This window comes from Hemiscyllium ocellatum, unplaced genomic scaffold (assembly GCF_020745735.1).
Source record: "Hemiscyllium ocellatum isolate sHemOce1 unplaced genomic scaffold, sHemOce1.pat.X.cur. R, whole genome shotgun sequence".
NCBI lineage: Eukaryota > Metazoa > Chordata > Chondrichthyes > Orectolobiformes > Hemiscylliidae > Hemiscyllium > Hemiscyllium ocellatum.
In genome coordinates, this window is record NW_026867602.1 from 1,237,917 (window position 1) to 1,249,540 (window position 11,624).

At 52.2% G+C, this 11,624-nt stretch overlaps 1 protein-coding gene across 8 annotated transcripts in view; it reads left to right on the forward strand.

Moving 5' to 3' along the window:
• huwe1 (HECT, UBA and WWE domain containing E3 ubiquitin protein ligase 1) overlaps nucleotides 1–11,624 on the forward strand; it is a 217,123-nt gene that overhangs the window by 89,711 nt on the left and 115,788 nt on the right. For all 8 annotated transcript variants that reach the window (XM_060822431.1, XM_060822430.1, XM_060822435.1 and 5 more), the window contains 2 exons: nucleotides 5,347–5,404; nucleotides 11,296–11,472. In XM_060822431.1, the coding sequence (XP_060678414.1) occupies nucleotides 5,347–5,404; nucleotides 11,296–11,472 (235 nt within the window). The remainder of the gene's footprint in view (nucleotides 1–5,346; nucleotides 5,405–11,295; nucleotides 11,473–11,624) is intronic.

The following is an 11,624-nucleotide window of genomic DNA, read 5'->3' on the forward strand; positions in this document are numbered from 1 at the left end:
ATCATCAAGCCAGCAGCTGAAAGGAATGAGGTTTGGGGCTTACACAGTGTACATGCACACTGGGTGAATGAGTTAGGAGTGGGCTACTCTGTCATGGCTCTCAGTTTCAGGACAACCAAGATATAAAGGAGGAAGCAGGTCTGACAGCATCTGTGGAGAGAAATCGGAGTTAATGTTTTGAGTCAAATGGCCCTCCTTCAGAAGGGTGTTCTGAAGAAGGTTTACTGTTCCTGAAATGTTAACTCTGATTTATATCCACAGATGCTGCCAGATTTGCTGAGTTTTTCCAGCTTTTTCTGATTACCAACGTTCAGTTTTTTTTAGCTTTTTTTAAATACAGATGAGGAAAATCAGTGCCTGTCCATTTCAGGCACTGAATCCTCCCTGTACTCTCTCAAACTGAAAAGTAAAGCTCCCTGTGCACTGTCCCCATCAAACACTCCTAAGATAGGTACAGCCCAGGGTTAGATAAAGATTAAAGCACTATCTACCCTGCCCTCTCAACAAACACTCCCAGGAGAAGGACAACACAGGAGTTGGATACGGAGTAAAGTTCTCTCTAAACTGAGGGGGGGACACACACGATCAAACCCTCCCAGGGCAGGTCCAGCCCAGGGTTAGATACAGTGGTAACGCTGTCTCTACATTTGTAAACTGAAAGCGGCGTTCGCTGGATGCACTTTTCTTTTGAAAGTTGCTGTTGAGCCATTGTGTTATTTACACACTCTAGCTCCTGCCTAAATCTCTCTCCCCAGCTTCCCCATGAAAGTTGAAATTGAACAGGTTACATATAAATGTAAGAACTGAAGGCCACTCGCTGAATGGAGACCCCTGAGCTGGGCGAGAAAAATGCATTCTAACTTCAGTGCAGTTGAACATGCTTGGTGCTTTTGCGCCACTATCCTTTCAAGTGCCAGTCACACTCTGCCTGCTGATTGCTGACCCCTCAGGTTTTAAGAAAAGGATCCCCCCACCCCACAGGCCTTTTCCTGCCTAGCTCGGACAAGGGCATTTGGATTTGCTAGCGTACGCAGTCCTTTCACCCTTTTCCTGAATGACCTTAAAAAGTCCTGTTTATGCTCTCTCCTCTCTGTCTGGAGTTGGGCTTTGCTCCTTTTTGGCAGCTTCTCCCACGTTCTCCTCTGAAGCTGTGCCAGCGGCGCCTTGGAATGGAAAGGCAGCCCCTCCAGTTCCCAGCTTTGGTCTGTTAACCCTCCAGTGACCAGACTGTTGACTTCCCCCAGCTTCACCATGGACTGGCACCAGTTATCTCCTCATTTCTGCTTTAGATCTCTTGTTCTGGGAGGCGGAGGGGTTTTTAAACAGAAAACATCTTTTAGTGACTTGTCAATGGTCAGGTTGGAGTGTACAGAAGTAGTCCCATTAAGCCTGTGCTGTCTGTTTGACAGAACAGTCTCGTTCGGTTCCAAGCCCATTGACGTGTTTTGTTTCTGTCCCTCATGGTACCTTTCCAGCTTCCCTACGAAAATTACTTATCCATCGTTTGCCACCTCTCTCCCGGAACTTGTGTCAAATGGCATCGAATCACTGGTTCTGGACCCCCTCCCAGTGAAGGCAGGATCTGACCGTGATGTGCCATTCCAGAGTTCACCTACAATTGCTGCAATGTCCTGCCATAGGAGTGAGTTCTCCCTGTGATAGCAGAGTCTCAGTTTACCCTGCCATCACTGGACGAAACCACGTGTTGATTGTTGAATCTCTGGAGCCAGCCCTATTTTGCAGTGTTGTCGAATGGGACTCCTTTCAGCACGTATCCCTCGGAGGTCAGTGCTGGGGTCTCCCATCTCTTAGTACCCATGCTGCCCTTACCCCCACCCCCATCATTGGTTTCTCGGCTCGTTTGAGAATGTAAGAACAAGGAGCAGGGGTCGGCCATCTGATCTTTACGTGGACCCGGCTCCACTTACCTGCCCACTCACCATAACCTGGAATTTCCTTACTGTTCGAAAAGCTCGCTTTGCCTTAAAAACAATCAACAGGGTGGTCTTAACTGCTTCACTGGGTAGGGAGTCACACACATTCACAACCTTTTGGTGAAGACGTTCCTCCTCAACTCAGTCTGAAATCTGCTCCCCCTTGTGGCGATGTCCCCTAGTTCTAGTTTCACCCTCCCTGTGGCAACAACTTTCCTGCTTCTATCTTATTTATTCCCTCCATGATTTTATACATTTCTATAAGATCCCCCCCCCCCTCTTTCTTCTCAATTCTATTGAGTATAGTCCCAGTTTACTCAGTCTCTCCACATAAGTCAACCCTCTCGACTCTGGAATCAACTCGGTGAATCACCTCCCGCACCACTTCAAGTGCCAGTACATCCTTTCTCAAGTAAGGAGACCAACTCTCCGCAAAGCAAACTAAAATGGCACAGTTTGACTGATCTCTAGGTCTTTAGAAATCCTTCTCTCAATCTTTTCACATCTGTCTGTCTGACTTTCTCCCCCTCTCCCTCCCTCCCTTCCCCCTCCCTCTCTCTGCCTCCGATGTTTCTTAAAATCTCCCTGTTTGATCGTTGTGCAGAAATATCCTCTGTCTTGATGCCAATTCTTGTCACGATTGCCCAAGTGCGACGTGACTGGGGTGAGGATGAGGACGTTTCCACTGGGTTAAAGGCGCAACACAAAAGCATAAAGAGCAGTTCTTGTGTAAGGAGGGCGCTGTGTTGCGAAGCCCAAAAGGCTTCTGGCATCCGCCCAGGTCCTGCCAGTTGCCAGCACTCTTGTCTGAGATGCCACCTCGCCTTTCATGGTGCATTGAACCTCTGTGTGCCTTGGAGAGACGTGCCCCTCTCTCCCTTCCTGAACTTGCAAATCCTTTGCAAGCGATGGGATGTGGAAGTGCCGTGCAGTGACACGGGTTGCCTCAGCATCCCCGCTGTCAAACAGTTCAGCCCTGCCAGCCGGCGACCCCCCTGATCCACAAGGAGCCTTGTCCCGGGGACGGCGGGATACCTTGTACCGCCTTGGGTCGGGATCAAAGGCTGTGGTGCTGTTCACGCCGGCGCAGTGGAAACTCACTGCGGCTCTATTGTGTGGCTGTGCCTCTCGTTCATGGCTGAGGCTGGAGGCAGGCAGCATGGGGGGGAGGGGGAGGGGGGGTGACGTGCTTCCTCTGGCTCCGTTTCTTCTCGAGGACGTGATTCTGCTGCGTCAGCCTCTGGTCAGCGTGAGCACCCACTCCCGGCATGGTCTGGGGAGCCCTGGCCTTTGGGGCCCTGATGTGGAGGTGGGGGCACCTGAGCAGGCAGCGCCTCGGCCCGGCGAGTGGTTTTGTCACATTTTTTCTCTCTCTTTTTTGAAACGAATGAGACCTGGGCTGGTCAGAGAATTGTAACAGGCATCCTCCCAGAGGGTTGGGTGGCTGCCAGCGATCGAGAGAGACGGTCAGCCGCATTGCAGTATCGATGACTGACTGACTGACTGTCTCAGGGTCTGGGCCAACTTGTTGCTGTAAGCGTATGGAGGGCCTTTCCAGTGATTCTCGATCTCCAGCCTGTGTTCACTTCAGTCGCCGTTACCTCCAATTCTCTCTCTCTGTCTCTCTGAGATGGGCAGGGGCAGCTTGTTGACGCATCACTCTGCGTCTTGAGCAGGGTGTCCGCCATTTTGATGGGAGCCCGTTTGCCGTGTCAGGCGCGAGTGAGTACGTTGCTTCTGTCGACCAGTTTCTCATCTTTGTGCGGTTTCCGGGAGCGCGTGGAGCATTACCCCAAAGCATGTGGGTCTGCCTTCAAAAACAAAAAGCCGCAATGTTTTGTGCAAGAACGCATTGGTTGTTAACCCCTTGTGCCAGGGTGTTTTTGGCAGTTCCTGTTAGTGATTGGAGGGATATCTTCAGCAGAGAAATGACTTTGAGACCCTGGCAGTGTGTCAGGGAGCTGTAGGTCGACAGATGCTCAGGGTGACTGCATGAGAGAGCATGCGTTTCATCCATTACAGTCATCTCGACTCAATGCTGCCTTTTTTAGTTTCGTCAACTGTTAAACCATCTTCATCACTGTAACCTCTGACCCCTGCAACGCCCTGTATCACTGTCACCACCTCCAACTCCCGCGACCCCCTGGATCGCTGTTGCCACCTCCGACCCCGCGACCCCTTAGATCGTTGTCGCCTCCTCCGACCCCCTGGATCACTGTCACCACCTCTGACCCCCGCGACCTCTTAGATCGTTGTTGCCTCCTCCGACCCCCTGGATCACTGTCACCACCTCTGACCCCCGCGACCTCTTAGATCGCTGTCGCCTCCTCCGACCCCCTGGATCACTGTCACCACCTCCGACCCCTGCGACCCCTTAGATCGCTGTTGCCTCCTCCGACCCCCTGGATCGCTGTCACCTTCTCCGACCCCTGCGCCCCTCCTCTGCCCAGGCTCCTCTCCCAAACGCAGAAAAGTCCAGCCCTGTTCGAGCACCCTTGCAGGTGTAGAACAGCAGGGCTGACCCTCCTGCAGTAGACATCCATTGAGGTTGTCTCTGTGTCCAGTTAACCTTTCTGTTTCTGAAGTTAATGCATGCAGAGTCTGCTGGCTAAAAGCACTTAGCGGGGGTCTGTCTGTTAGGATCAGAATCGTGTTGGATTTCCAGAGGTTAAATGTGTTTCAAAGAGTGAGGGATGACTCGAGATTGGAAATGCATGAGATTTCGGATGGCTTTCCCAACGTGGACATAGGCTGAATGTTCCCTGTTGTGGGTGGGCATTGTTTTAAAATTCAGGCTCCCCCTTTTAGGACACAGATAGAGGGAAGCGTTCGTCTCTGGTTGTATGACTTTAGAAAATGATCTCTGAAGGCAGTGGTAGTGGAGTGGTTGAGTAAGGTGAAGGTGGATTGGTTCTTGGTCAGGGAAATCGGTCTGTTGGGTGTGAATGGGTGTGTGGTATTCAGACTGGAAACACAGATTGGCCACAGTCTTCCTCAGATGTTGCAGCAGGATTGGCCTACCTTTGCTATTTGTTTTTTGCTGATGAATGGTTCCTCTCAGCCAGGCAGGTCCGTAAACGAGGGTCCACAGAGGCATGGAAGGGCCTGAGAGATTTTCTCACGTGCTGCCAGGCAAGAAAGGGGAGCTGCAGATTTAGTTACGATCTCCAAAAGGAGATTTGATCCCTACGTGAACGGGGACGACCCGTTGATGTGAAGGGCAGAATTGCCTCCATTGTTGGTATGACTTGCTTTGCACCCGTACATTTCAGAGCTGCAGAAATGATCTCTGTTCAGTGACCATTTGGGTTGTGATAGCAAAGCTCATTTACCTCAGGCTGGGTCACGAATCCTGTCTTGGTTCTTTTAAATACTTGCCAAAACATTGTCTTATTTGTTTTCGTATTCTCAGAGTGGTTGGCACAGAGGAGAGGGTACCCATTCCACTGATGGATTATATACTGAATGTGGTAAGTGAGCTGTTATCTCTCACCCAGACATGTCCGTAATGGTACTATACCCCAGTGTCATACAGGGACAGACCTGTCCCCCACCAGTACTGTACCCCAGTGTTATACAGTGACAGACCCGTCCCCACCAGTACTGTACCCCAGGGTTATACAGGGACAGACCTGTCCCCCACCAGTACTGTACCCCAGTGTTATACAGTGACAGACCTGTCCCCACCAGTACTGTACCCCAGGGTTATACAGTGACAGACCTGTCCCCACCAGTACTGTACCCCATTGTTATACAGTGACAGACCTGTCCCCACCAGTACTGTACCCCAGTGTTATACAGGGACAGACCTGTCCCCACCAGTACTGTACCCCAGTGTTATACAGGGACAGACCTGTCCCCACCAGTACTGTGCCCCAGTGTTATACAGTGACAGACCCGTCCCCACCAGTACTGTGCCCCAGTGTTATACAGTGACAGACCCGTCCCCACCAGTACTGTACCCCAGTGTTATACAGTGACAGACCTGTCCCCACCAGTACTGTACCCTGTTGTTATACAGTGACAGACCTGTCCCCACCAGTACTGTACCCCATTGTGATACAGTGACAGACCTGTCCCCACCAGTACTGTACCCCAGTGTTATACAGTGACAGACCTGTCCCCACCAGTACTGTACCCGTGTTATACAGTGACAGACCCGTCCTCACCAGTACTGTACCCCAGTGTTATACAGGGACAGACCTGTCCTCCAGTGTTATACAGTTACAGACCTGTCCCCACCAGTACTGTACCCCAGTGTTATACAGTGACAGACCTATCCCCACCAGTACTGTACCCCAGTGTTATACAGGGACAGACCTGTCCCCACCAGTACTGTACCCCAGGGTTATACAGGGACAGACCTGTCACCACCAGTACTGTACCCCAGTGTTATACAGGGACAGACCTGTCCCCACCAGTACTGTACCCCAGTGTTATACAGGGACAGACCTGTCCCCTCCAGTACTGTACCCCAGTGTTATACAGGGACAGACCCGTCCCCACCAGTACTGTGCCCCAGTGTTATACAGTGACAGACCCGTCCCCACCAGTACTGTGCCCCAGTGTTATACAGTGACAGACCCGTCCCCACCAGTACTGTACCCCAGTGTTATACAGTGACAGACCTGTCCCCACCAGTACTGTACCCTGTTGTTATACAGTGACAGACCGGTCCCCACCAGTACTGTACCCCATTGTGATACAGTGACAGACCTGTCCCCACCAGTACTGTACCCCAGTGTTATACAGTGACAGACCTATCCCCACCAGTACTGTACCCCAGTGTTATACAGGGACAGACCTGTCCCCACCAGTACTGTACCCCAGTGTTATACAGGGACAGACCTGTCACCACCAGTACTGTACCCCAGTGTTATACAGGGACAGACCTGTCCCCACCAGTACTGTACCCCATTGTGATACAGTGACAGACCTGTCCCCACCAGTACTGTACCCCAGTGTTATACAGTGACAGACCTGTCCCCACCAGTACTGTACCCGTGTTATACAGTGACAGACCCGTCCTCACCAGTACTGTACCCCAGTGTTATACAGGGACAGACCTGTCCTCCAGTGTTATACACTTACAGACCTGTCCCCACCAGTACTGTACCCCAGTGTTATACAGTTACAGACCTATCCCCACCAGTACTGTACCCCAGTGTTATACAGGGACAGACCTGTCCCCACCAGTACTGTACCCCAGTGTTATACAGGGACAGACCTGTCCCCACCAGTACTGTGCCCCAGTGTTATACAGGGACAGACCTGTGCCCACCAGCACTGTACCCCAGTGTTATACAGTGACAGACCCGTGCCCACCAGTACTGTCCCCCTGTGTTATACAGGGACTAACCTGCCCCCCACCAGTACTGTCCCCCAGTCTTATACAGCAGCAGACCTGTCCCCCACCAATACTGTACCCCAGTGTTATACAGTGACAGCCCTGTCCCCACCAGTACTGTACCCCAGTGTTATACAGTGACACACCAGTACCGTACTACAGTGTTATACAGGGACAGACCTGTCCCCACCAGTACTGGACCCCAGTGTTATACAGGGACAGACCTGTCCCAACCAGGACTGTACCCCAATGTTATACAGTGACAGACCTGTCCCCACCAGGACTGTACCCCAGTGTTATACAGGGACAGACCTGTCCCCACCAGTACTGTAGCCCAGTGTTATACAGGGACAGACCTGTCCCCACCAGTACTGTAGCCCAGTGTTATACAGGGACAGACCTGTCCCCACCAGTACTGTACCCCAGTGTTATACAGTGACAGACCTGTCCCCACCAGTACTGTCCCCCAGTCTTATACAGCAGCAGACCTGTCCCCCACCAATACTGTACCCCAGTTTTATACAGTGACAGCCCTGTCCCCACCAGTACTGTACCCCAGTGTTATACAGGGACAGACCTGTCCCAACCAGGACTGTACCCCAGTGTTATACAGCAGCAGACCTGTCCCCCACCAATACTGTACCCCTGTGTTATACAGTGACAGCCCTGTCCCCACCAGTACTGTCCCCCAGTGTTATACAGGTACAAACCTGCCCCCCACCAGTACTGTCCTCCAGTGTTATACAGCAGCAGACCTGTCCCCCACCAATACTGTACCCCAGTGTTATACAGTGACAGCCCTGTCCCCACCAGTACTGTCCCCCAGTGTTATACAGGGACAAACCTGCCCCCCACCAGTACTGTCCTCCAGTGTTATACAGCAGCAGACCTGTCCCCCACCAATACTGTACCCCAGTGTTATACAGTGACAGCCCTGTCCCTACCAGTACTGTACCCCAGTGTTATACAGTGACAGCCCTGTCCCCACCAGTACTGTACCCCAGTGTTATACAGTGACAGACCTGTCCCCACCAGTACTGTACCCCAGTGTTATACAGTGACACACCAGTCCCCACCAGTACCGTACTACAGTGTTATAAAGGGACAGCCCTGTCCCCACCAGTACTGTACCCCAGTGTTATACAGGGACAGCCCTGTCCCCACCAGTACTGTACCCCAGTGTTATACGTGACAGCCCTGTCCACCAGTACTGTCCCCCAGTGTTATACAGGGACAAACCTGCCCCCCACCAGTACTGTCCTCCAGTGTTATACAGCAGCAGACCTGTCCCCCACCAATACTGTACCCCAGTGTTATACAGTGACAGCCCTGTCCCCACCAGTACTGTACCCCAGTGTTATACAGTGACACACTAGTCCCCACCAGTACCGTACTACAGTGTTATACAGGGACAGACCTGTCCCAACCAGGACTGTACCCGTGTTATACAGGGACAGACCTATCCCCACCAGTACTGTACCCCAGTGTTATACAGTTACAGACCTGTCCCCACCAGTACTGTACCCCAGTGTTATACAGTTACAGACCTGTCCCCACCAGTACTGTGCCCCAGTGTTATACAGGGACAGACCTGTCCCCCACCAGCACTGTACCCCAGTGTTATACAGTGACACACCAGTCCCCACCAGTACCGTACTACAGTGTTATAAAGGGACAGCCCTGTCCCCACCAGTACTGTACCCCAGTGTTATACAGGGACAGCCCTGTCCCCACCAGTACTGTACCCCAGTGTTATACGTGACAGCCCTGTCCACCAGTACTGTCCCCCAGTGTTATACAGGGACAAACCTGCCCCCCACCAGTACTGTCCTCCAGTGTTATACAGCAGCAGACCTGTCCCCCACCAATACTGTACCCCAGTGTTATACAGTGACAGCCCTGTCCCCACCAGTACTGTACCCCAGTGTTATACAGTGACACACTAGTCCCCACCAGTACCGTACTACAGTGTTATACAGGGACAGACCTGTCCCAACCAGGACTGTACCCGTGTTATACAGGGACAGACCTATCCCCACCAGTACTGTACCCCAGTGTTATACAGTTACAGACCTGTCCCCACCAGTACTGTACCCCAGTGTTATACAGTTACAGACCTGTCCCCACCAGTACTGTGCCCCAGTGTTATACAGGGACAGACCTGTCCCCCACCAGCACTGTACCCCAGTGTTATACAGTGACAGACCCGTGCCCACCAGTACTGTCCCCCAGTGTTATACAGGGACTAACCTGCCCCCCACCAGTACTGTCCCCCAGTCTTATACAGCAGCAGACCTGTCCCCCACCAATACTGTACCCCAGTTTTATACAGTGACAGCCCTGTCCCCACCAGTACTGTACCCCAGTGTTATACAGGGACAGACCTGTCCCAACCAGGACTGTACCCCAGTGTTATACAGTGACAGACCTGTCCCCACCAGTACTGTACCCCAGTGTTATACAGGGACAGACCTGTCCCAACCAGGACTGTACCCCAGTGTTATACAGGGACAGACCTGTCCCCACCAGTACTGTACCCCAGTGTTATACAGGGACAGACCTGTCCCAACCAGGACTGTACCCCAGTGTTATCCAGGGACAGACCTGTCCCCACCAGTACTGTAGCCCAGTGTTATCCAGGGACAGACCTGTCCCCACCAGTACTGTAGCCCAGTGTTATACAGGGACAGACCTGTCCCCACCAGTACTGTACCCCAGTGTTATACAGTGACAGACCTGTCCCCACCAGTACTGTACCCCAGTGTTATACAGGGACAGACCTGTCCCCACCAGTACTGTATCCCAGTGTTATACAGTTACAGACCCGTCCCCACCAGTACTGTGCCCCATTGTTATACAGGGACAGACCTGCGCCCACCAGCACTGTACCCCAGTGTTATACAGGGACAGACCTGTCCCCACCAGTACTGTACCCCAGTGTTATACAGTGACACACCAGACCCCACCAGTACCGTACTACAGTGTTATACAGGGACAGACCTGTCCCCACCAGTACTGTACCCCAGGGTTATACAGTGACAGACCTGTCCCCCACCAGTACTGTACCCCAGTGTTATACAGGGACAGACCTGACCCCACCAGTACTGTAGCCCAGTGTTATACAGGGACAGACCTGACCCCACCAGTACTGTAGCCCAGTGTTATACAGGGACAGACCTGTCCCTACCAGTACTGTACCCCAGTGTTATACAGTGACAGACCTGTCCCCACCAGTACTGTACCCCAGTGTTATACAGTGACAGACCTGTCCCCACCAGTACTGTACCCCAGTGTTATACAGTGACAGACCCGTCCCCACCAGTACTGTACCCCAGTGTTATACAGTGACAGACCTGTCCCCCACCAGTACTGTACCCCAGTGTTATACAGGGACAGACCTGTCCCAACCAGGACTGTACCCCAGTGTTATACAGTGACAGACCCGTCCCCACCAGTACTGTACCCCAGTGTTATACAGTGACAGACCTGCCCCCACCAGTACTGTACCCCAGTGTTATACAGGGACAGACCTGCCCCCACCAGTACTGTATCCCAGTGTTATACAGCGACAGACCTGTCCCCACCAGTACTGTACCCCAGTTTTATACAGGGACAGACCTGTCCCCACCAGTACCATACCCCAGTGTAATACAGGGACAGATCTGTCCCCACCAGGACTGTACCCCAGTGTTCTTTCTATCCTCAGCCTCCACACGGTCCGAACCCCTTCAGCATCTTTCTTTGTTTGAGTGAGGCCTCTCGGTCTTCTAACCCCAGCGGATGTTGGCCTAGTTTATTCAGCCTTTCTTCAAAGGCCAAGCTGCTCCTCCCAGAGATTAACTTCCACTGCATCACCTCAACTGTACTGTTATTTTTCCTTAAACTTAAAAACCCAACCTTTGTGCGCATGTTGCAGATGTGCTCTGTAGAATTCTAACCAAGCCTGTCTCTTTATACCATCCCCTTAAACCCAGTCTCCACTAAACATTCTATCTCTCTTTCCCATTCCACAAGATGAAGTTTGTTGAATCGATCCTGAGCAACAACACAACCGATGACCACTGTCAGGAGTTTGTGACCCAGAAGGGGCTGCAGCCTCTCGTCTGCATCCTGGGGCTGCCGAATCTGCCCATCGATTTCCCCACATCTGCAGCATGCCAGGCTGTTGCAGGAGTGTGCAAATCCATTCTGGTGGGTGTCATGAGATCACTTTGTCTGCCTGTGTGTCTCTCTCTCTCGCTTTCTCTCTGCTGGTCTGTGTGTGTGTGTGTCTCTGTTTCTGTCTGCCGGTATGTGTGTGTCTCTCTGCCGGTCGGTTTGTGTGTGTCTCTCGCTGTTGCTCT